The 25,241-nt window shown below is 38.8% G+C and overlaps 1 protein-coding gene across 6 annotated transcripts in view; it reads left to right on the top strand.

The window, feature by feature from the left end:
- grm4 (glutamate receptor, metabotropic 4) overlaps positions 1-25,241 on the top strand; it is a 206,904-nt gene that overhangs the window by 169,700 nt on the left and 11,963 nt on the right. For 5 of the 6 annotated variants that reach the window (XR_014276816.1, XR_014276817.1, XM_082533805.1 and 2 more), the window contains 3 exons: positions 5,074-5,274; positions 17,382-17,518; positions 18,683-19,618. Coding sequence is in view for 4 of the 6 variants with exons in the window: in XM_082533805.1 (XP_082389931.1) it covers positions 5,074-5,274; positions 17,382-17,518; positions 18,683-19,618 (1,274 nt within the window). In the remaining 2 variants the exon portion in view is untranslated. The remainder of the gene's footprint in view (positions 1-5,073; positions 5,275-17,381; positions 17,519-18,682; positions 19,619-25,241) is intronic. The other variant, XM_082533808.1, reaches the window with a different exon arrangement.

Here is a 25,241-nt window from a genome sequence, read left to right as displayed (position 1 = left end):
TAAATCTATAGAGAATCTCCAGTTTAATCCTTAAAAATAAAGATGCTCTGCTTCAAAATGTAAATGTGTGTTTTATCTGCAAGATGGATTCAAGCAATGAAACCAAAACTATAAATGGGGAAAAACTGTTATACGAGGAAGTGTTCCACAACGAGACAAGGAAAAAGAGCAAATGAAGCAAACATATAATGATTGTTATCTACCAATAAAACCAATGATGATCTTTAATGATTATTTGTACTCTCAATGATTATGCACTAGAAATATTTTTAGCCTTCAGTTGCTGCAGAAGCTAAATTAATAGCTCTGAAAATACCCACATTGACATCGTTAAGTTTATCTCTATACTAGGAGTGAGTGTTGTATAGGCACCTGCATCTCACACTAAGTAGCTGTTCTTCTATCACTTGTCTCGCTCATTACAGACATTTTAGTATTAAACTTCCCTATCAGCTCTGCTTCACAGGGAGTGAGAGTCTCATAGAATTTGTTTGAGGTTAAAGTATGACACTTGAGCTGCCTCTTCACTGGTGGGGAGCTTTGCAGTGTCCCTGTGGCAGCTGTGCAAAAACCACATGGGGCATGCTGCAGAATTATCAGTGTCCTGAGAGGGTTAGACTGCTTAGTGTGATCAAAGGATAAGGAGGGCATGAGTGACTGAAGAAAAAAAGTGAGACTTGTCTTTTATCTGGGAATGAAGGAGATGTAAAACTGATATTGATTAATGTTGAGAGGAGAGGGGAGGTAGAGCAGGGACCCATTTCGCTGGCTGTGTGTTTCGCCTCTGTATTAACGATGTGAGCGGAACAGCACAGAGAAAGTAATGCAGATAAACCGCGCATGTGCTCTCACATCCAACCATCTATTTTTATACTGCTCACCCTAAACAGCGTTCCAGGGTGACTAGGGGGGTTTTCAGCCTTCTCTGGGTAAGAGATGGGGAATATATTGGACAGCTTGCCCTTTTATTACAAAAAGGATTTTGTAAAAAGTAATTGAATTCATTGTGGAAATAGATTAAATTATTTTAGGAAGCAGAAAATCTCTGATCAGTGGTGTGATGGAGAGTTTAAATAGTTTAAAATTTAAAGCCTACCCTTGAGTTGATTCCAAGCGTGAGAACATGAAAAAGACGATACAACTAATACAACTATTAATCAGTAAATAGCAATTACATTTAATTAGTTAGAAATTTGACTGGGGTAGGTTTTGAAATCTGTTTGCTAATATGATGTAACCAAATAGGTTATTTGCATATACACTAATTGGCCACTTTAATAGGTGCACCTGAGTTGGACTCCACTTCAGCCTAATCCAGGTCAACCCCAATCCTGGACTGGGTTTGCCTCGAGAACTGCCCTAATTCTTCATATTCAACAAGGTGACAGGAAACATTGCTCTGAGATTCTGGTCCATATTGACATAATAGCATCACACAGTTGCTCCAGATTTGTCAACTGCACAACCATCCAGCAAATCTTTGTTTCACCACATCCCAATGCAGCTCACGATTAGATTAGATCTAGAGACTCTGGAGGCATTTTGAGGACAATGGATTCTTTGTCATGTTCAAGAGACACGTTTGAGATGAGCTTTGTGACATGGAACATTATCCAACTGCAAGCAGCCATCAGAAGATGGGTAGACTGCGGTCAAAAAGGGATAAACACAGACAATATTCAGGAAGGCTGTGGGGTTTAAACATTGTTCAGTTGGTTCTGAGGGGCTCAAAAGGTACCATTTGTTGGTTACACTGTTGTTTATTACATTGTTGTGACTTATCAATGGCTTTGTGGGTGATAAAACCAGCTGTGACATGTTTATTGAACATTAATACAGTATAGTTGTAAAGTGATTATTTTTTTTTTTAAATCAGTGTTAATATTGAAATTACATTTGCTTGAAGTTGCATTTTAATTATTTGCTTCAATAACCAATTTTTTGAGTTTTCTTTTTTGAGTATTAATCCAATAACAGTTTTTTAAATGTGATATCATATTTGTTATCATTTTTGATATTTTTTTAATATACTTTAAATTACTATTTCTGTTTGACTGAAAACATACACACAACAGCACATTTTTAGTCCGACATGAATTGAGACTTTAGCTCTACAATCACGTATAGGAAAATTCACAGAAAATGTGAAATGAAGGTGCGTGACACATGTCAGCAGCGTCACATTAACTTAAAAGATGGTCCGATTGCCTCAGTGGATTGGATGGCCTGCAGCCGGTCGTAAGCTGAAAAATAGGTCAAAGGTTTTGTGCCCACACTGTCTGTCACATAATGTCTTGTGTTTCACCTCAGTGGAAGACACCCACACTCAGCTTCTGCTTTGCTTAATCTAAAAGGATTTCTCTGAAAGCAAAACGCCAGCTTGGAAAAGTTGTGCGAGAGTGCCAAAATGCCAATGAGGAGTTAGCTACAAAGAGAGACAGAAGGAAAAAGGGAAACTGTCTTATGGAGAAGAGACAATACAAAGTTAGTGTGGGTGGCCTGCCAAGACTGAGAGAGAAATATCACTCTCACACCCACTCTGGCTCACAGGATTCCCCACGGCATAAGCATGGCGGCCAAACTGTGACAATCTCTGTCCAATCAAGGCCCTGTGGCCCTTAATTACTGAGCCGTAACCTCCAACAATAATTCATGCATTTTCAAAAGCTCATGAGATAATCTGAGACTTAAAACCCCTTTGGTCTGCAGTGAGGAGCTGGAGATCTAGCAAATGAAAGATGGCTAACAGAAGGAGACCTTTGCTGATTTGGAGGCTAGCACTCTCTCGGATTGAAGTAGCTGCCGAAAATAGCTTGCACCTCAAGAGGATAGTTGTTGCATGATAATGTTTAGGAAAAAGTTTACTTGTGAAAGCTGTATATCGGCATGTCCAAAAGTATCAGATAACCACATAGTCACAAAAAACTGTTCTAGCCTGTATATGGTTGAGGTTTGTTAAGGTGGCTTTTAATATTGATATTGATCATTTGTAGTTCATTAGTTCACATCGGTTCTGACAGTATAATGTCTTTCTTGTTATTAAGCCGTATTTGTTTGAACAATTATATGAAGGGGAGGCACCAACTGTGGAATTTTCAACCAATACCAATGTTTTATATAAAATTTTTTTTTATTTTTTATGTTTAAGAAATTTTGTGACTTTAACTTGTTGTATTTGTGGCATCCTATTAGAGTACTACATTCGGATTCAGTGAGCTCTTTAAAACAACCTATTCTTTCACAAATGTTTAGAAAAACTGACTACATCCTTGGTGCTTGGTCTGTGGCAATGAGACTGAAAACACCTGATTTAAAAGATTAAGAGATGTTTAGTATAATGCAGGTCTGTCCATTTTTATTTTTGAAAATCATTCACTGCATTACAGTAAACTCTACTTTTAAATAGAGTCAGGTTTTGGCATGGCTTAGGTTTTGATTTAGTTACTCTCTGTCCTATGGCAAAATTGGTTTAACTTACTTTTTGTCATGTTTAAAAAGACTCTAGTTTACTAATGCATTAACCTAGAATTTAACCAAATTGCTTACTGAAATATACTGAAAAATATGGAAGTAAGTTAAGAAGCTCTATAGCATCAAGTATTTTTTTCAACCAACAATATGGAAATTATTGTGTGAGTATCAGCAGCTCATTCCCTGCTGTGTGCTTATTAACTTGCAAAGCCTAATTGAATTCTATGCAGCTCTATCATTAGCTTATCCCTAGTAATTAGTCTATTGTAAATCTTAATTGAACACACCTGCTTTTAATAATGGCTAATGCACATACAGGAGATTTACATAGAAACAGCTTTAAGACTTCATGCATGTGAGCAGACAGCCGAAGTTAGGATTGGCACGTTGTATCTCCTTAGACCCCACCTCCTCACAGCAATTAACAATCACAAAAACCTCTGGAACAACCTGAGCCAGGATTAATAAACTCCTATCACGAGTTATTACATTGAGCCCATAAGGGGATTATCCCTGTCCTGTGAATGGATGTCTCTATTTCCTGCTTCTTTGGGTCTTCTAAATTGAACCAGGCAATAAATACTGAATTCAGAGTTGGACACTCAGTCAAGAAGGTAAAGAATACAAAAAATTGATCAAATTGGAAGAACTGTTTAAAGCAACTAATGAAAAATAGCATGAGGCATATTTTTAAAATTTGTAGAATAGAAATGCAGGCCCAAAACATAATGCTCACGAAAATCACACAGAGGGAACTCTACTACTCCTTCAGAAGATATAAGAAAGACTCTTCATTTTTAACAGATGAGATTTCCCAGAGGAGAAGACCTTGCACTCCAGATATTAGAATTGATTTGGTCCTCTGCAGCGATCCAGATATTTACTTTCTAGCTAATTGCAAGAGGCAACACCATTCAGTACATAAAAAATAAGACTCACTGAGGAGCAATGCATTTTCTTCTGTCTTTTGGACTGATGCCACACCCTTCGTTTAAAAGGTTTAGCTCATTCCAAGTAGCGTGAACACAATTGTCTTATCTAAAAGCTGCCATCCAGAGTGGGGATGACACAGAAGTTTTCCTGACTATTGGCACACATCAGTAGTATCTTCATCAAGTTACTTTATAAATTAGTTTCAAGATGGATTTTTTTTTTTTTTTTTTTGCTATAATTGTGCATATTAATTGTCTAGAACAGGCACTGAATATGCAACTTTATCATCGGCCTTCTTTAAACAAGTGTCAGAGACAAACTCACAAGTAGATAATTCTTTAAGCTGGATCCACTCATGGAAACCGCTCATGCCTTTAAATGAATACAGTTTTCTTAATTGCATGATGTGGCTGATAGAGCTACAGATTTTTTGCCTGATTGAGTCGTTTAAATCTACTTGTAAAATCTTTTTTCTGTCTCAAACATGATTGCTTGACTACATGGATACTAATACTGGACTCAACCTTGTCCTTGACATGGTGACCAAACCAAATGAATGACTGCAGATCATTACATATATCACTTACCACGATTTGAATTATTTCATGAATTCTTTTAACCAATTAATACTTATAAAACCACACACATGCATCTGTCTATGTCTTTCAGATCAGGAGCGAATCGGAAAGGACTCGCAATATGAGCAGGAAGGAAAGGTACAGTTTGTTATTGATGCCGTCTATGCAATGGCTCATGCCTTGCACAACATGCACAAGGAGCTGTGCCCGGGCAAGGTTGGTCTCTGCGCTAAAATGGACCCCATAAATGGCACTCATCTGCTGAAGCATATTCGTCGTCTCAACTTTTCAGGTCAGTTATAGACACTCAAATATACACTTTTAGGGTCATTTGGTATTAGTTTTGAATTGACAACATCTTATGTCAATTAAAGTTTATTAGAATAAGTTTTATGAATCAGTGATGGGTTACATCACGTGTTACAGGGCCCTTTTTGGCAGCTGTCATTCTCGTATTTAAGTGGCACATTCTGTTACCAAATGCAAGTTTTTATGTTAAAAGGCTAACTAACTAGTAATTCGAAAAGCCTTTTTGAAAAACCCTTGTGGCAGAGCTGAAAGGGTTTTGAGAAGCAGGTGTTTTTTGAGAAACAAATGCTTTAGTGGTCCTCAACCGCCCGCTTATAAATGGTTAAAAAAAGAAGAAAAAAAGTGGTATGGAGAGAATGGACAGATCAATCCAGGTTTGAAGTCTTTGGATAAAAGGTCTGTGAGGCTGTGAATGCTAAAAAGAGATGATTCTTCTCTTCTTTCAATTGCAGAACAATGTTTTATATATGACTGCTATATATTTCCCACTGACTTTGTAGGAAACTCAATGCACATTTTCTACAAACTTCACATTTTTCATGTTAAATGTGAAGTTTTAAGGTTGAAAATGTGTGCTGTGAAAGATGCAAGCAATGTAGGATTACAAACATACATTGCTTATAGAAGTTCAATGGCCATCCGAGGTCTGTGTTTGAGGGTTAAAATGATAAGTACTTGACTTTCACATTATTAGAATTATTTTTTTTCGACACAACCATACAGTTTGAAGAACATTGTCTTACATTGAGATGCCATATATGGCTCCCGACCCAGCACACAACTTACTTTCCCCCCTCTACTGTATGACCTATTTCCCAACTCTTTATGTAGCATTACATTAAACCCAGTTATCAGTCAAGTTCACATTCATGACTGGCATATTAATAATTGACTGCTTTCACACAAAGAGCAGTGATCCAGAGTTTCATTATATAGTCAGCCTTTTTAAAGCAAAGCTGTTTAACGCAATTATAATTCTTTCATAGAGACTTGAGTATGCAGTGTTTGCACAGATAAATTATTCATTTGAACTCATGCTCTTCAAGCTAATTTGTCATTTTAATATCTAGTTATTACATTGGCAGAATGTCAATTTAATGTTTAATTCACATTTGGGAAGTAAATTTATATTTTTAATTTCAAAATAATTTTATTGGGTGATTCTGCAGGTTTTGGTATCATTAAACCTGCTTTTGAACATACAGTCAACATTTTGGGGTTATGACATAGTCTTTAGCTGCATTGCCCAAAGTCAGTTTTAGATGCATTGTTAAATCCATGTTTACAAGCTTGAAACAACCTACTTATAAAAAATAGCACTAGAGCACTACTAGGTTGCCACATAGACCCTAAGTGTGGCAATAAATGGGGACACTTTTTTTTTTTATTGGCCTAAAAAGCTTTTACTTAAGTGGTGTCAGTAATCACTACTGACTTCTGTGCTGAGTTATCTGGGCCAAAATGTTGCTTGTTAGAGTAAAGCAGTGTAAACTCCTGAAATCTGCTACCACTATTACAATGCCATAGTTGATGAATTGAAATCATAACTGAGCACAATTACGCCACTGATGGACATAAAGCTAGTTCCTTGTAATACTTCAGCAGGAGTCAGTGGTTTTTAGGCAACAAGCACCATGCCTGCGGCATTATTACCAAAGCAGGACTGTGTACAGTATTCAGTAAAATGTAATTTTTACTTTCGCAAATATAGTACTGTGCAAAAGTTTCAAGTCACCCCCCTTTACTTTTTTACAATTGTTTTACTTTCAAGGAAATAGATTTTCTTGTAATTCGTTAAAGTGGTTTTGAGCAATAGTTCTCCAGGTGTTCTTGAGGTCTATCAAAGTGTGAGGTTTTTGGTTTGTTTTTTTTTAGCTTTTTTTTGACATTGTCTGCTTTTTTTTAGTCATATTAAAATCATTCAAGCACTGAAAAGGAGTCATTAGCTGAAAACTTGGCATGGTTTGCAGTGTGTCCTTAAAAAAAGGGGGAAATTGGACAAATAGATGACAAAAGAAGTGGTCAGCCTAAAGAAAATTGATCTACAACAGTTGCACTGTATCTGAAACTTGTGTCCTTAACAAATTGGGGAAAAAAATCCAACAAAGATGTGACACAGGACCTGAGAAACGCATCTGGCCCTTGAGTTGATCCATCTATTTTTTCACCGAAGCCTAATCAGAAATGGTCTTAGTGGAAGAGTGGCTATCAAGAAGGCTTTCTTAAGGAGGAGAAACAGGGAGAAAAGGCTGACGAATGTCAAGTCACGCAAGAACTGGACTGGAAATCAATGTCTAAAAGTCTTATGGAGGGATGCATCCAAATGTAATATTTTTAAACTAAATCGTTATCAATATGTACGAGGTTAGGAGAGAGGTACATCACTGAGTGTCTGCAGCTATCTATAGAAGATGGTGAAGGTTCTGTCATGGTTTGGTAGTGCATTTCAGTAAATGGTGTTGGGGATCCTGTCAAAATGAATGGAATGATAAATGCAGGTCAGATTTTGATCCACCAAGCAATTTGATTGGCAGTGACCAAATTTTTAGATAAACTTTTCTATTTATTTCTACTTTTCTATTTTCTATAGCTTTTCTGGTCAGAGGGCCCGGTGGCGCCAGTGTCCGGCAGCCTCGCCTCTGTCAGTGTGCCCCAGGGTGGCTGTGGCTACAGTGTACCTTGCCATCACCTGTGTGTGAATGTGTGTGAATGGGTAGATGACTGGATGTGTAAAGTGCTTTGGGGTCCTTAGGGACTAGTAAAGCACTATATAAATACAGGCCATTTACCATTTTTACCATTTATCTGTCTATTTCAAACATCTGGGCGATCGTGGCTCAAGAGTGTGGAGTTTGCCTTGTAATCGGAAGGTTGCCGGTTCGAGCCCCGGCTCGGACAGTCTCGGTCGTTGTGTCCTTGGGCAAGACACTTCACCTACCGCCTGCTGGTGTTGGCCAGAAGGGCTGATGGCGCAATATGGCAGCCTCGCTTCTGTCAGTGTACCCCAGGGCAGCTGTGGCTACAACTGTAGCTTGCCTCTACCAGTGTGTGAATGGGTGGATGACTGGGTGTGTAAAGCGCTTTGGGGTCCCTAGGGGGGACAGGTAAAAGCGCTATACAGACCATTTACCATGCAAATATAAATAAAATTACAAGCAAAGTTTTCATGAATATCACCATCTACACAACGTTTATGCTTGAAACCTTTTTCAGCATAATAATGATTCAAAACACGCTGCCAATGCAATACTTTGATAGATAACACATACAATGGACGTTATCACTCGTGGATTAGTCTCCCTAGAGCCCGGATCTCAGAATTGTTGAAGCAGTGTGGGTTCATGTTGAAAGAGAACAAAAGGCAGGCAATTCCTGAGGACAACTTCAAGGCAGCCTGCCTAAGAGAATTCAGGATCATTAGAATTGTAGACACTCTGTCTTTGTCTTAAATACAGTATATCTTGATATCTGGAGTACAAGGTCTTCTCCTCTGGGAAATACAGTAAGAAATGAGGAGTGATTCAAGAGTTTTGCACAAGAGCAACCTTTTTAAAATCTTATTACATAATTCCTCAACACAATTTTTAGCATCAGTTCAGCTCTTTTCACCCTATTTATGATATATTGATGTAAAGTACTGATTACAATCTCCTGGCTTAGTAGTAAATCAGGTGCCCTTAGCACTGCTCCACACCAGCTGAGCTGCTCAGGATCCAATAATGTTAGATAAAAACAACTCGCAACATGCAGTATGTTGTTGAAAGTGGTTCTCGTGATCTGATGTAAAACAGCTTCTGTAGTTTTCTTTTCATCCCAGACAAACAGGTTCTGATAGTTTCTGTCTAGACAAATCATGTTTATGTCATTGTCTAGACAGTGATGTGTCCAATTTCGTATGCTGTATATAGACCAGTAAGCCTGGAGGTTCAAAGGCAACCAGTCTTGAATTTAATGCAACTTCTGTTTCTCCCTTTTAGAGCTGATGTTTGGATGCTCCTACAAGAAATGACATTTTCGACCATGGGAAACAAGACATTGAATTAAAATTGACATATTGAATATATAAGAACTGTATGATGGAATAGCATGTTAGTAATGTGTGTGCATTATAAGTGCATCCACAATCATTTCAAACATTTATTTAATTGGGCTGTTTGTAAAGTAATGATTGAGAGATGCTCTCTGTAAAAATTGGTTTCAACAGGGTTTTAGCCTGTGAGCAGGGACAGAAAACTCCTGTGCAGTAAGCACTTTTGAGCTGAATTTTGTTCTTAGCAGGGAGACTATATTCACACCATCAGACCAGAGGGGTTGCCTTGAGGTTACGCTACACTTCATCTAATTGCATCAGCTCACAGTAGTATATTGAACTTGTCCAGATACATAAAACAGCCCAACAGCTGAGACTGTACTTACTGGCCAGTGTACAAAAACTTCAAAGATAATATTTATCTCTGTGTTGGGATATTAGCATGTTACTCAGCAGTAAATACACTGAGCAGTTGTCCTGCTTCTTCCTACAAATTGACAGAAATGTATGTGAAAGTAGGTCATTCTTTGTTGTGATGAATCATTCTTGAGGCCGAGCCAGCAAGAATCTATTGTTACACATTTCTGTTTATTGTAAGCAGTTTCAGCAGATATCTTCTAAAAATAATTCTAATTTCTTCCTCTGCAGACCTGCATAGTTAAGTCCATACACAGCTCGAATGCACTCTCTTACATTACAGATGTTGAAACTGGTAAAGGTCAACAAGTTCCTTTAAATACAAAGATGTACTAAACCTGCTCCTCATGTGCCAGGAAAATACATAAATGCATCAATATCTGAGCAGACTGTCATGGGCTCAACAAGGGACACAGTAGCTGATGACATAACCTTTTAGAAAATATTAAAAGAAAAGTCAAAAAACATTTATTTCTATTGGTCTGTGGCGTCTGTGCTTTCTCGAAAAAGCTTTTATTCTTTTGTATTTTCCCACACAGATGTATCTGGGGATGTAACTGTGTCTCCTCTTTTGTAAATCACCAACTTCACAAGTGCTGATTATTGGTTCATTCAGTAGCAGCTGGAGCTGCAGCCCACAAAGCGAAAGAATCAAACACCTTCAATCTATCTTTATCCACTGTTTGACACTTTAGAGCTTTCCTTTTCTTGCTCCTTTTCAGCAATGCATGTATCTAATGGTTGTTGAGGCTTCAGTGGGCCACAGTTGAATGGAGCTTCCTGTCAGTGTTTCATGGCTCTTGCAATCACATCAGGGGGAGGTGTTTTTGTTCTACCTCTGACTGAAAAGCAGTGGCCTTTCCACTGTCTTTCTCACCAGGGACAGCAGTTATGAGTGTGGAATAAAGGCACGCTCTCAGGTTTTTCCATTTTTCCACACTTCTCTTTCTTCTCAAGGATGTGCAAGATCTTCATTGTTGCATAGCACAAAAGCTAATTCTATACTAGAGATGGACCGATCCGATATTACGTATCGGTATCGGTCCGATACTGACCTAAATTACTGGATCGGATATCGGAGAAAAATAAAAAATGTAATCCGATCCATTAAATATCACGAAAGCACCTCACAAAACTTGCAACACACCGTAACTCACCTCAGGTTAGCACGTCGGAGCAGTATGCATCACGTGATAGAGCGGCTGTGGCATGCGGGGGTGGTCTGGATAGCATTTGGAGCTTCGCTAGCAACCTGGCATTTCATCTCCGACAAAGTTATCCCGAGAGAAGTAAAGCAAGTGTGTAAGTCCATCTCTGAATGTTTGTAAAGCATTCCTGCGTTAAGCTTAACAAACGATATATGGAGCGACTGCCTCTTCTTGCTGCTACTTCAATCATGAAACTGCTTAACGATCAGCTGATCGGCTTTTCTGTCGCGAGTCCGTATCTCTAGTTTGCTTTTGGCCCACTTTGCACCAGAAAGAGGAAACCAGCGGCTGAACAACAGCAGCACGTTTAAGCTTGATCAGCTGTTGTTAGAATTTATTTAATATTACTTTCTACACCAGGATCTTTTTCTACGTAGCTGACGGCTGGTAACTGTGCAGGGGCGGATCTAGCAAAGTTTAGCCAGGGGGGCCGATAGGGCATTAACAGGGAAAAGGGGGCACAAAGACATACTTTTCTTTCTTATTCTCATTTAAAATGTCTAGCTTTTAATAAATAATTATCTGACACCCAAAGTTTTAATTTGATGCAAAATGAATAGAAGTCCATTACTGTATATAGTAACTATTAAGTCTAATATATATACCCTAGTAAGCTATACTACTTTTTCCTTTGGGAAGGTACCATCTGTGCAGTCTGCAATTTTGTTGAAGAAAGATGTTGAATCTATTTAATATTTCTTGAAAAATAATTGATTTCTGTGCATTTTTTTTTCACACTGCATCAAATTAAGGTTGATTACGGCGATTAAGCATCATGAGGTGGAGCGTGAGGGGTGGTTCCCTATTTTTTATTTATTTATTTTTGTTGTTGCTGGGAGTTGGAACCCTATTAGTTAGGTTGCTTAATATTTATGCTAAGTACTCTTTAAAATACCAGAATAGGGAGGATGGTGTAGGTTTAAGTTTATTAGATTGATCAGTATTGCTGTACTATGAAATATTTTTTTTTGCATACAGGTATAACAGAATAGCTTTAGTGTAGTTGTTGTTTTAAACTTGAGTATGAACTTATACAAAATGCAGCAAGATATTTAAAAAACAGTTTTGTTGATTAAAAAACACCATATCGGATTCATATCGGTATCGGCAGATATCCAAATTTATGATATCGGTATCGGTATCGGACATAAAAAAGTGGTATCGTGCCATCTCTATTCTATACTGACATATTTTTTTGCATGTGCAGTATGTCTGGGGTTTTTTTGTATTCGGCATCATACTCAATCATGTTATTGACAAAAGATCCCCCCATATCTTATAGGAACAGACATTATCTTAAAAAAAGATCTATTTATCATTCTCTACTATCAACTTCTGTCCCCTCAGATGAGCAGTACATCCTGTTGTTTACAGAGTCTGTGTCTAATACAGAAGCTATAACAGTAAAGAAAATGTTGAAATACCAGCTGGGGTTGTTATTTATCTTTATTTGAAACAACTTTAATTCTACCAGAAATAGGCCTTCTTTAATGCTAGTGCTTGTAACCGTTTGATGAACCGCTCTCATTTTAAAATCGTATTCAGGGTGACTGTAGGAGGTGTGACCTCGTGGCTATGGTGTGTTGCAGGTAATGTGGAAACACAGAGAATGACTGACCACCACTCAGTGTAGTGTGGACAGCGTCAAAGAGCTCGTAGTCAGAGCTAACCAGGCATGAGGAGCTACTGTCAGACTGTGTTTCTCCTCTGGAAAGATGGAGAGTGCGGTGGAGCTTTGTCAGCCAATGGAAACACATTTAAAGTCCTTTGAGAGTGTTCCTGTGCACGCACCTTAGTTGTACTATAGCTGAACTGCTTTTCAGACGAGAGTGGCTTTTCTGTGTTCTTGTTTGTAAGGCAGTGTCAGTACATGGCCACATAACACAATTTTGTCTCTTCATCAGCCCTAAATAATTTGTTGCGCATTGGAAGTGCAGTGTTTACTTGTGTTTTTCTGGCTAGAACTGCTGAGTCAGCAGAAGACGATAAACTGAACAAACCAGTTTTAGAGCAGCGGGGTGTGGCAGTGGAAAGCTGGCAGATGTTGCTCGGAAACACAGACAGAGGGAGAGACTATGCTCGTCAAGAGAATCTCTGAAGTTGCTTTACACTGATGACTTTTCATTGTGAAAGTTTTGAAGTAGGATTCAAAAACACTTCTCATCATTCCATATGAAAGCACTGTTTTCATTCACTTACTATTCTAGTGAGTGTTTTTGGGTCTTTTTGCATCTTTCTGAGCCTAGATTAAATGAGTCAATACAACAATAGCAACACTTGCAGCACACTGAAAGCTCAAAAGGTATATTCATGCTTTTACATGCTTTTAAAACAGCTGCACGTCAGGTTGTATTGACAATATTTTATGGTGCTCCCAAATAAGGCAGAGACAGACTAAATGAAAGCTGTGTTTCTGTTTTCTAAAGAGAAAATGTTTAGTGTGATATAGCTGCTGTTGCACTGATGAAAATAGTGCTGTGAGATTCCACATTATGCTAAATTTACCATGCTAGCTCTAACATTACTGTTTTTTCACTCCTGTGATGCTTTTTGCATGTCCTTCATTTGTTTGTGTTGGGTAATATTTAAATACTGGCTTTTATGTGACAATTTGCAGTGTTTTAAAATATCTACACTCTCTTAGCAGATCCAAAACCCAGATGTGTTGTGGTGATTTGAATATATACATTTTCACATATTATAGGGTTTTTAAAAGCAACCACTTGCATGCTTTCAGAACATTTTAGGGCCAGTTTAAGAGTACTTGCAGATAGTGAACGTGTATATGCTATGACTGAGCAATCATGTACAGGTCATGCCTGTGACTGAATGGCTTAAAGAGTGAAAGTGGATCCATGCCAAATTCGACATTGTGTCTGGGTACAGGTCATTAAGAGTTAATGACCAGCTGTCATGTTGTTGTCATTCACTGAGGTGTTCTGGTTGTGCATCGATGCAGAACAAGCACATGCTGGATTAATGATCATATCATGGCAATTATTAAAGAGTTTATGTATACATTTACTCGGGATTGTCACAACAGTGCAAGACAGAAAGAGGTCAAAATCATTAAATATTACATATAATTACTAGCACCTCATTAACCCCAAACGAGCAGCCTGAGGTACACACTTGTGCTACCCCCAGGCTACAGTTCACAGCACAATGGAGCCATGGAACAGTCCTCTGTGCAAATAAATCTTTCCTGGACTTGAGAGTTGACTATTTAGACAAGCAGTTTAGGGGATGAGAAATCTAATTTCTTAGCTGCAACTGAAAACTGACCATAGTGCCGCAAAATAAACTACCTTCCTGCACACTTAAGATTGTATTTCCCCATTTTTCTTTAATTTTGTTTCATTATAGAAAAATAAGTGGCCAATATTTTGTTAAATTTTGTTGATATCCTGTTCTAGTCCCAAAGTATTTGGCCCCCCATACTGCATTATTCTAGAAAAGCTATGTCTAGTTAGCATTTAGAAAGCTAGCGTTATATCATGTGATAGCAAGGTCATTTATAGTCATTTGAAAAGAAAAGTACACCACATGATTAAATAACTTGTGGAACCAACTTCATCAGCAATAAGTAATCTCTGTAAAATTACTGTACAACATCTTTACAATATCTGTAGAACATTGCTTAAGTTGATTTTGGTTTGCAGGCACTTGTTTATACAAATGTTTCTCAAGGGCCCACCACAGCGTTTCAGTCAGGTTGAATTGGGAGCTTTTGACTGGGTCAACACCTTGATTCTTTTCTTTTTCACCCATCCTGTTGTAGATTTGCTTGTGTGCTTGTAGTCATTGCGCTTTTGTTTGGCCCATTTTTCAATAAGCTTTAGCTGTCAGAAAAATGACCTCGCATTTGACTCTGGAATATTTTCACATATAGATGAGTTCAGTCGACCTAGTGACTGCAAGGTGCACAGGTCCTGTGGCTCAAAAACAACCCAGTATTATCACCACCGTGCTTGACAGCTAGCATGAAGTGTTTGTTCTGATATGTGTTTGGTTTTCAGCAAGTGCATGCTGTACATTAAGGCCAACCATCTCTACTATGGACCCACCTGTCTAAAGGACATCGCTTCACAAGTCTTATGGGTTGATTAGGTTCAGCTTTACATATTTAAGCTGTGCTGCTGTGTTCTTTATAGAGAAAAGACTTTTCCCCTTTTTCTCCTTCTTATTAAGAAATACTTGCTCAGTCTTTTTCTAATTGTACTGTTATGAAGCTTTTATAGAGTTGGTCACACTTGCTGACGATCAGTTAATCAACTGCTTTGATTAGCACCCAGCTGCTTCTTAGTTTTTGGCTGGACTTCATATTCCTCACATTTGACTCCTCGCATTAGTTTCTTGAATTCTCCAGATTTCCAATATTAAAAGTTACATGGTGTGAAAATGCTTTAGTTGTCAAGATCCAAAAGTATTCAACTGTACAAACACTGTTCTTGCTGATGTCTCTTTTAGTGCATCTAACCATATTGCTCCATGCTATTCAAAGTCAATGTAGCACAAGGAATTTGGGGCTTAATGCACCCTGTCTCTATTGTGTGTCCCACATACATACTAAAACCAACATCATTGTTTTTATATTTATAATGACCCAACAGAAAAATAAAGAATAGTCCATTTAAATGTTATTACAAAATAATATATAAATAAAATCACTGCAAAACTGCTTTGTTTTTGTATATGTGCATAAAAGAGAAGATTAACAGTTGCTCAGAGACTCAATAAGAGATCAGTCAGTCTATGAAAGGATTTAATTTGCAAAGCAAGCATAACCAAAAGGCCCACAAGGCTTTACATACAACTATATCAGACGCATTGCCGTATCATTCTCTTAAAGCTGCCAGTGACATTCATGGTCCGTTTTCCTCTTTCACTGAAGGTGTCCATAGGAGCGCTTGATCTCATAGTCTATATCCAAGCTTTTAAGGCTTTGGCTTGAGGTTATGTGTTCAACCATGACAGCGTAGGCAGACAACCATGACACTGGAAGGCAGATAGCTTTAATCTTTTTGAAATTCCGCTGGTCATTAGTGAAAATAAAACAAGCTTTGCATGATTAAAATCTCTGAACAAAAATGTCATAGCTTACTAATACTGGCGATGTTCTTAATATTTTTATATAAAAACTGCCTCTGTGGTTCATAAAGTCACTGTAATCCTCCCATGATCAGTAACTGCTTTGTGATGTGGGCGGCATTGTCACAAGGCTGAGTAAAACAGTAATGCCTTAATCCAACAGGGCTGACTCATCGAGACGTGGATTACAGTGCCGCTTCCCCAGAATTGAAACAAAGAGCAAGGACAAAAAAAATTCTCATCAGCAGAAAATCCATCAGCAGCAATTGGCCAGGTTTACCTTTTTCGTCTTAACTGAGATTTTAATTGTCTTTGGGAGACTTAATGTTAAACCACAAGTGGCCTAAATTAAAATAAAATAAAATAAAAAGAAGCATTTACGCCATTCTCTGGCCAAGGAAGACCATTCTATGAATACCATACTGTGATTAACATACTTATCATAAAACAGGAACACAGGAATATTATTTAGAGTCATTATTGGAAAGATAAATTATAGCCCACCTTAGTTGACAGAAAAATCAGTACAAAATGCGGTCAGTACTCTATCTCTGAACTTCCTGCTCAACTCCAACTGTTTACAGCCAGTTTGCTGTAAGAAGAAGGCAGGCTCTTAAGGTTTCTTGTGTGCAGTGAGATGCACTGATAATGGATTTTTCTTAAAAAAAAAAACCCCACAGAAACAAAACAAAGTGATAAAAGAGAACCATGAAAATTCTAATTCTAATTGTCAGATTCCTATGTATTTTTTATTTATTCTACCATATATGGGTTTAATTGCCAAGATCGATAAGCTTAGGAAACTGGAAAATTTGATTATGTTTAAGATGAGAACTCTGATAAACACACACTGCTGTCTTCACTTTACTTGGTTCTTTCAGATTCTGTTTTGTTGTGTTTAAGAAGTTTGCATGTTGACATATCTGTCCTACCACTTTTAGCAAACTACAATGGAAAAATAACATTTGTCTCAATTTCCATTCTCTGGTAGCTACATGTGCAGGATCGTTATGTATTTACACTTAATCCCACCTACAGCCAAGTAGAAATGTAGTGGAAGCAACTGTCAACTAGCCAAAAGCTAAAAACAGAAGTCACCATTGCTTTCAGTTACTGAACTCAGTGAAAATGTGGTCAGTAATCCAAGACTGGATGGTTCATTCAGAACTTTGCTGGTCTTTGATGGATCTCCACCTCCTCCACACCCTTACTTTCCACATATTGATGAATTATTGTACACTATAAAATCACCCATGAGCACAAGAACTGAAAAATTGTAAAAAAGCACACACAGAACACAAAAAAACAGATAATGATGATAAATATTTTTGTTCTCTCACTCAGGCATAGCTGGCAACCCAGTGCTCTTCAATGAAAACGGAGATGCCCCTGGACGCTATGAGATCTACCAATACCAGATCAGAAACCGAACAGCCGAGTACAAAATTATTGGTCACTGGGCGGATCAACTCCATCTGAATGTGAGCACTGGCATTTTCTATTCTGTGTCCCCTACAACTTATGTTTGTGTCAGTGTTTGCAATGAAAATCCTCCGAAAGGTTACTTCAGCTCTGCAGCTGCATGTTAGATCTCTAACCCCTCTAAACCATTTCACAGTGCTCAGTTCTATCTTCAAAGGTGTAAATATCCAGGGGGCACTTTAAATGATTAACAGAATGGACTGTGATGAAAAGAAAGCCACGGGAGCTTACGGACAGACATATTTAATATCAGACAGCAGACGGCATCACTGACTTCCAAAAACAATACTGTGGGCAGGCAGTGTGATGAAGTAACAGTATTATAACAGTAAATTACATAAAGGACTCAAACAAATTATGTTTTCACAAAATGAAGAGGGGGCCTTGGGCAGGCAAATGAGTTCAATTGAACACATGAGGCCGGCTGAGGGGAGCTTTGTCTTCTTCACCTCTTTCAACAACATGTGCTGAAAGAAAAAAAGAAAGGTAAGGTATTTGTAGGCACCTACTGTAAAATGTGCCAGCAGTATTTAATTAGTGTTATTTGAGTTCTCAATTAAATACACATTTAAAGACAAATTTACTGCCTTTGAATGAACTGGCACAATTAAATAAAACCGATAACATTAAAGGGAGTAGACCTTGTTTCAAATGATGAATTTAATTTATCCTCCAAAGTATGCTTAGGAAACTGTAAAATCCACAAAGGGGAATAATATTTTGAAATGAGACATCTCTTTCTACTTTGATTGATTAATTTTTAACACAAAAAATTGCCAAAGCCAAAAAAAAAAAAAAATACAGGAATTGTGCCATTAGTTCACTGCAGGACAAACATTGCGTTTCTCTTTTCCTCTCAGACTTGCCCTTCAGAAAAGTTGACTTACCACTGAAAGATTTTGCTGAATGTATGAGGAATACTTGAATAGTTTGCCTTTTTTCAACTTCTCACCCAAATAAATACAGAGAACCAAAAACACGAATTCTCCTTGGCTTCCAGAGCTTCTGATGACCATTTTGGATCAATAAAGCACCCTTTTGTACCTATCTCAGCTGTATGCAATTCAGTGAGCTTTGTACACTAAAAATCTTTTCTCAGATGTTTCTTCTCTCTCTCTATCTGTCCATTCATCCCTTTCCACATTCCTCTGCCTCCCTCATAGGTTCGTTCAATGCAGTGGCCCGGTGGTGTCCGTCAGATCCCTTCCTCAATCTGCAGCCAGGCCTGTCGCCCTGGTGAGCGCAAGAAGATTGTGAAGGGCATCCCTTGCTGTTGGCACTGCGAACGCTGCGATGGCTATCAATACCAGGCAGACACCTACACGTGTAAGATGTGTCACTTTGATTTGAGGCCCAATGAGAATCACACAGGCTGCGTTCCAATCCCCATTGTTAAGCTGGAGTGGAGCTCTCCGTGGGCAGTCATCCCTGTGTTTGTTGCAGTCATTGGCATCATGGCCACTTTGTTTGTGGTGGTCACATTCGTTCGCTACAATGACACTCCAATTGTGAAAGCATCAGGCCGGGAGCTAAGCTATGTCCTGCTAACTGGCATTTTTCTCTGCTATGCCACAACGTTCCTGATGATCTCTGCCCCTGATGTCGTAATCTGCTCCCTTCGTCGGATCTTCTTGGGTCTGGGGATGAGCATTAGTTATGCTGCTCTGCTTACCAAAACCAATCGTATTTACCGCATCTTCGAGCAGGGTAGTATGTCTGTGAGCGCGCCAAAGTTCATTTCTCCAGCCTCACAGCTAGTCATCACATTCACCCTAGCCTCGGTGCAGCTGGTCGGGGTGTGCATCTGGTTTGTTGTGGATCCCTCCAAAGCTATTATTGACTATGAGGACCAGAGAACCTCTAACCCAGCGATGGCTCGTGGTGTGCTCAAGTGTGACATCTCTGACCTGTCCCTCATCTGCCTGCTTGGCTATAGTATGCTGCTCATGGTCACTTGCACAGTGTATGCCATTAAAACCAGAGGGGTGCCGGAGACCTTCAATGAGGCCAAACCAATTGGTTTTACTATGTACACCACCTGCATTATTTGGCTAGCATTCATCCCAATCTTCTTTGGCACATCACAATCAACAGAAAAGGTAAGCTTACAACTAATACTGGAGTGCAATTTGTATTTTTTGCCTGTCAGTTTCTTTTAAGAAATGCTTAGACATGCAGCTACACAAAACTATCTTTAACACCTATTAGCGTGGCTTTTGGCATTCATATTTCTTGACATTTACTTAGAAGACAAAAATAACCTCACAAATAATTGTACGCTGGTGACCATGTAAAGCAGAAGTAGTCTTATCATAACAAACCCATAGCGGGTTTACAGACTGACTTCAACCAGTATTACCTGGTTTCCCTAGTTTCCTTTAACAATTGTCTTTATCTTGGTTTATTAGAATATCGCAATTATCAAGAAAGACATGAAACAAAGATTATAGAAAAGATTTTCTCTACTGCTCTATCCAGTTATTCAACCTCTTGTGGGCGGTGGGGTGACCATTGGGTTAAGCCTTCCTGCAGTATTAAGCATTTATAATTAGATCCACCAAGTCTGCTGAATTAAAGTGCTGTTTGAATGTTAAATATGTATCTAATTATATACTTAATATAATGAAAAGGCTAAATTATGGTTCTACTCAGTTTTCCTTACTGCTGTTCTGTAATTTTTAAACATTTTGTGAAGTACCAGTAATTATAAAAACCAAGAACTTAAAAAGAGGATGCTTGTGAATACAGAATCTGCAACGTGTACACATAAAGTAATGTAAATGTTTCTGTAATAACTCTGAAGACAACTCACAAGCCTGTGACTCACATATATGTGACAGCTGTATGCCACAGTGCATTAGGGAACCATGAGCTGTTTACATAAACACAAGCTCACACTCTTATTCCCATGTCAAATCAATGTGCCCGACCTCTTGAACCATAGACCTGGACTGTGTTCAGCAGGAGCACTGAGGTCAAGAGGGATCCAAATGGGACATGGAAATGAAGGTTGGGCTTGGACCTCACATTCAGAGGAGAAAGTCTGGGGACAAAGCCAAAGGGGTACAACAATGACACAATAGCAATGTGTTGATGCAGTTGAAAGAGGTGTTTTGGCAGTGTAACAAAAGGGGCTTGATGGCTACAAGAGAGGGCAGTGGTGAGACAAAAAAACAAAAAAGCCCTAAAACTGGCACGGACACTATCAGCAGTGCCAGCATGGGTCTGACAGATGCAACAAATTAATCCTTACCTTCTTCCATTTGGGATTAAACAAAACAATACATCAAAATGCTGGCCTGGAAACTGGCCGTGATAGTTAGCTTGGTGGGAAGAAAAGTGTGTATTGTGGTTCAGAGCACACCCCGCCCCCTCCCAATTTCTGTAGTTTGCGGCATTGCAGAAAATCTGCATATGACTGTAGCCAATTGTATTATATTTATGCATTATGTGATTGGCAGTACAATGACTTATTTTCATATGCTGCATGTTGCATTAATACTATGAAGGCCAAGCTACAGGCTTTCTCTTACCCCAAATGTTAACTAGCATGAACAGAAAAAGTGCAGACAACAGCATTTAGATGCTGAAAACTGAGAGACCAGTTGAGTTTCACACATATTGCTTGATTAATGTTACATTTCCTCAATATAGTCAGAGGGGAAAAACAACCATCAGCTGTCGTCACTATACATTTTTCATTATCATACACGTAGCATACATAGTAAAGAAGAATTGGTCCAAGTGCAAAGCCCACATTATTTTTTAATGTGAGTGTTGCACATCTGAAGTCGCATGTCAACACCAGCCGCGGAGATCAGCGAGTTCTTTGTTTAATCATTCCATCTCCTCTCTCTGAAGATGAAAGAGAATTATACAATCACAGAGAGATTGAACAGCTTTTTTAGAGGATGAGGTAATCCATTAGCTAGCCTGGCTTTGAATAGTAAAATAGAAGTGAAAAAAAAAATCTTTGAAGCGTATGTGAAGTCCTACTTTTTGTTCCTTACCTCAGATGAATTTAATTTACAAACCCTGAAAACTTTTCTCACCCAGTCTTAATATAAAACACTTTTCTTGATCTAAATTACATGAGTCACTTATTAATTATTATTTCCTGTGGAAAACTGTACACACTATGGCTGGAGGACAGTTTTACTTTTATCATTTAGAAAACTTTTACTTTGGCCCTGAGCTATGTTAAGGTAAAGCACAAAATGGAACACAAAATGGAAGTTTAGCTTCAGGGAAATGTCCTACATTTTTTTCTTTCCTCATTTGAGAGAGAATAATCATATTTAATATATAACCCAAAAGGGCTGTTGAGTGTTGAGTCTGAAAAACTTAATTTAAGTTACTCTCCAATATGGTTTGTAGCTTTGTCAGACCACACAGCATACTGCTACTGCAAATGTTTTTTTGGTTTCTTTTTTTGTTTTTTTTACCAAGCATTTAGAAATAATGGGAACAAAGATCGGATGTAACTTAATGAATCAGAATGAGTTTTGTCCCTTGAGAGCAAGAGCCCGTATTAAGATATTGCTGTAGAAAAATACATAAAAGTCTTAAGAAGGCAGAGGTCAAAGCAGATGAATGTCCACAGAACATGGAAACATTGGTTTCTTGTAACGAAGGCTACATCCTCACTAGCCTGGATAGATTTGAAAAGGCGTTTTCGTCTGGAAATGCCTCGTGTCCACACTATCGTTTTCAGTCGTTTTCACAGAGTTGTCAGTCCACACTGAAACGGCCAAAACCGCTTATGTGCCAATACTGCACATGCGTGAAACGCAAGACGATTCGATCTGCCTCATTTCTGTCTGTTGTTTATTTACTTTCCGGCCCTTTGAAACGTCGTGGCAAAATGTTGAGGAAAAGCACCAAGTTTTTTAAACGGACTAACGATGAGGTGGAGTTGTTGCTGCGAGTACCAAAAGAGTACGAAGTTGCAAAAGCCAGTGAGAATTAAGAATTTGAAGAAAAGCTATCTGAAGCATTTACACAGTGGGGGGGGAAAGGGATTGGGCATCTCTTGGATTTATGTAAGCATCTTGCGTGTAGCTCCAAAAGTTGATTCTATTCATCTGGACGTAGCGTTTTGTGGGAGAAACGTTTCGTCACTCATCGAAGTGACTTCTTCAGTCTCGACTGGTTGTTACATTTACAAAAGTCTAACTTGTAATTTGAACAAAAATAATTTCATGTTTCTAGGTTGAACGTAATTAAATCATGTAGGATCTGTATGAAATTCAACAACTTAATTTGTTCTTGTTGAGATGACATGATACAATCTAGTAAGAGTGGTTAGTTGCTGGACTCATGAAATTCACAAGATTGCATGACATTTCAAACTGTAGGAAAATCACTGGCGTTTTAAGAGACAGACAACTACACACACACCACGTGTATGCTATCGCTATTTATTGTGGTTTAACCTGTCATGGACAAAAACGTACAGAAAATTTGAGAGCAAACAAAGCAACCGCTGTATAATGCCCTCTGCTATCTTAATTTAACTGGTCACTGGAATTGCATCACATGACTAAAATGTGTCATCGTTTTCAAAAAGTCTCAGTTTTTGCTGTCCACAATGCAACGCAAAAGCACCGTTTTCAAATGTATGTGTTTTCGAGAGTGTTTCAAAACACTGCGTTTTCCGTGAGGGAAAGCGCCATCTCAGTGTGGACGGAAGGTCAAAACGGAGAGAAAATGATGCGTTTTCAAACGAAAACCTATTAGGATGGCTGCTGTGTTTGCTTCGGATTACTCCTCACCACCCACCCGACCCTGTGGCTTGTCACGTGTTCCATAATGTTGTGCTGTGGACATTTATGTGCTTTTTTTGTGCAGAGGAGTTTTTTTGTTTCCTGCTCTCATGCTGTCCTCCCAGGAGCCCAGCATGAGTAGAGGTCTCTTTTTTTCCTCTTGTACTTTCCCATTGTAGTGAATATTTCTGTTTTTTTTTTTCTGTAATGCTACCGATCTCCGACCTTTATCCCCATGTGATGTCAGTGTTGTGTGTGTAAGGTCGGGGGGGGGGGTCCTATTTCACTGCAGGGCAACCTGCACGTAGCGAATAAAGCCTTGATTGATTGATTGATTAGTGTGGATGTAGCCAGAGATATACCAATACCTTGAAGACAAATGACACCCTAAATTATTTTTACGGTGCGTTCACACTGAACGCGATAGACGCGACCAGAGCATCAGGTATACATGCAAAGTAATTTATTAAGGAAATTTTTAAAGAAGAAAAGGCAGGAACGCTCTTTAGAGGTTTGTGGGTGGCTCTTAAAAGAGCCGTTGTGGGGAAGTCACTGGGACTTCAAATGAGCTTATATTAGCACAGGTATCGAAAAAGGACTGCCGTTTTAAACACTTTTACTAACCGCAGGCAGACGGACAGGTGTTTAGGTGGGCGATGCTTGGACTGACGCTCAACAGCAGCTCCTCAAACTGGGCGAGGGAAAGATGGTGGTACCGCTGAAAGCGTCCGTCATGCAGACGCAGCTCCTGGAGCAAGTGGTGAAACTCACCAAACTGCTCACTCTTCTGGAGGACCTGATGGACCCAGGTACAGCGAGGATGTCCTTCATGCCGCTGTTCTGCTCTCCACAGTAAATAGAGAAGAGAGACTCTCTCTTCAAAGGCTAGATCGACAGCTGCCATCTGGCACTATTTCCTTCCACATTTCCGCTTCATGTGCGTGAAAATTGCATGTTTTGAAGTGCAGCCAATTCGCGTTGGTCGTGCGTCGAGGTGCGAATGTGCACGTGACCAGCTAGGGGCGTCTGGCGCTTTTTGGTCGCGTCTATCGCATTCGGTGTGAGTCCCAAACATGCTGAATACAGATATGCATGTAGTTGAAATTCTCTTGTTCAAATTTGCTGTATACAGGACTTCTAGCTAAATTTAAGGCTATTAATAATAACAACAACAACAACAACAACAACAACAACAACAACAACAATAATAATAATATCAGAACCATGATGATTTTTTTCAAAATAGTCAGTAACAGTCAGTCAGAACAGTAATATCACTGCAATAGCAGCAAAATTGTCAGAGCTGATGATTTTCTGTGACATAGGGCCTAAATGAGCATGTTGGAAAATGCCTTCTTCTGTCTTTGTAGTGTGTACTGCAGAGAGTTAGGATGGATAGTCCATGATGGAGAGTATTTTGTTCAATGACCTCCTACTTTACACTGACTTGGAGTAAAGGGTTTTTTCCCCCCCCAATTAAAGTTCTGTCCTTGAGAATGTTTTTTTTTTCGATTCTGTTGCCATGTACTCTCCTAGAAAACCACTCCACAGTTTGTACACAGCACACAGTCTGAATGAAGACTGCTTGAAAATCTCGGGAATATTTTTGTGCACAAAACTCAGCAAAAAGAAAAGAAAAAAGAATAATCATCTTGTTCTTGTACACTTGCAGTGTTGGTCCTCTATTCTATTTAAATTGACACCCTAAATACTCTAAAATTCCAAATGTAGGGATGGTCATGGGCTTGATTGCACTTCTAGCCATCATAAGATTGTTGACTATCTTCCAAGTCTTAGTGCACTTAGTGCAATTTGCCTCATCGGGGCAAACAAATATCCACCATTACCTCAACTCTAGATGATCTGTAACAGCACTCTACCACTGCAGAGTGGTCAGAGCCTTTACAGGTGGCTTGAGTTAAACTGAAAAGCTGAAGCGCAGAGAAACGGACAGGAT

The sequence above is a fragment of the Aulonocara stuartgranti genome (assembly GCF_965226115.1).
Source record: "Aulonocara stuartgranti genome assembly, chromosome: 5".
NCBI lineage: Eukaryota > Metazoa > Chordata > Actinopteri > Cichliformes > Cichlidae > Aulonocara > Aulonocara stuartgranti.
Note: the sequence above shows the minus strand (reverse complement) of the source record. Positions and strands in the feature narration are given on the sequence as shown.